The sequence below is a fragment of the Echinops telfairi genome, unplaced genomic scaffold, assembly GCF_000313985.2.
Source record: "Echinops telfairi isolate 266 unplaced genomic scaffold, ASM31398v2 ScPeMD7_7420;HRSCAF=8458, whole genome shotgun sequence".
NCBI lineage: Eukaryota > Metazoa > Chordata > Mammalia > Afrosoricida > Tenrecidae > Echinops > Echinops telfairi.
In genome coordinates, this window is record NW_022111320.1 from 48277825 (window position 1) to 48278720 (window position 896).

At 50.8% G+C, this 896-nt stretch overlaps 1 protein-coding gene across 1 annotated transcript in view; it reads left to right on the forward strand.

The window, feature by feature from the left end:
* FAM240A (family with sequence similarity 240 member A) overlaps nucleotides 1–464 on the forward strand; it is a 9498-nt gene extending 9034 nt beyond the window's left edge. Inside the window, exon 3 of the mRNA XM_030887668.1 lies at nucleotides 374–464. Coding sequence (XP_030743528.1) covers nucleotides 374–464 — 91 coding nt within the window. The remainder of the gene's footprint in view (nucleotides 1–373) is intronic.
* The last annotated feature ends 432 nt before the right edge of the window (nucleotides 465–896 follow it).

Sequence of the window (896 nt, forward strand, 5' to 3'; positions counted from 1 at the left end):
GACCCCCTATCCAAATGAGTACTTTAAAGCTACTGCACTTTAAAGCTACTGCACTTCCAAAGGAAAGTTCAGAGCTCTTGAACCAGAAGTGTGAGTCCCAGTAGAGACCCAAGACATGACGTCTGTATTTCAATCCGTAAATCCTCTGTGTATCTTTTCGAGTCTGAATGCGCGCTCAGTCTGAAGAAGAAGAGGCAGGGGTGAGGGTAGTAGGGAAGCTGCTTTAGAAGTTAGCAGGTTACCAGGCCTTTCCTCCAAGGCGTCTCTGGGTGATTTGAACCACCAACGTTCTGGCTGGCGGTTAAGCACATAACTGTCCCCGTCACCCTCTCTGGAAGAAACACAGCTAAGTCTGTGTGGTTTCTCTTCCCAGGCTCCGAGAAGAGTGGAGGCAGAGGCTGGAAACGAAGCTGAGGCTGCGGAGTAACCCCGAGGTGACCGCGAAGGGGACGAAAGCTGGCTGAGCTCTTCCGCTGCACCGGCACAAGAGGACCTGAAGGCCCAGGCTGCTCTGCTAGAAGTCAACGCAAACCCCGACATCCCTCTGCTTAGCCAAATCAGCTCCGGCACCATTGTTTCCCCGCGTGTGAAAGGATTTGCCTAGGCACCCTTCCCCAAGGCTCAATGGGAATTACTATTCAAGTCGGTCCTCTTGCACACCTGGTAGAGTGGATTACGGGTTGGGCTGGTAGCCACAAGGTCAGCTGTTTGAATCCACCAGCGCCTTCGAGGGAGAAAGATGAGGCAGGGGCAGTTCTGCTCTGTCAATTCTCTGTCACTGTGAGTCAAAATCGCCTCCATGGCAGTGAGTTTGGTTTTTTGGTAAAGGTGAGGTTACTTCATATCAAAGCTTCATGGAATCGACTTTATTCACTTTCGTATCTTAAAATGTTTAA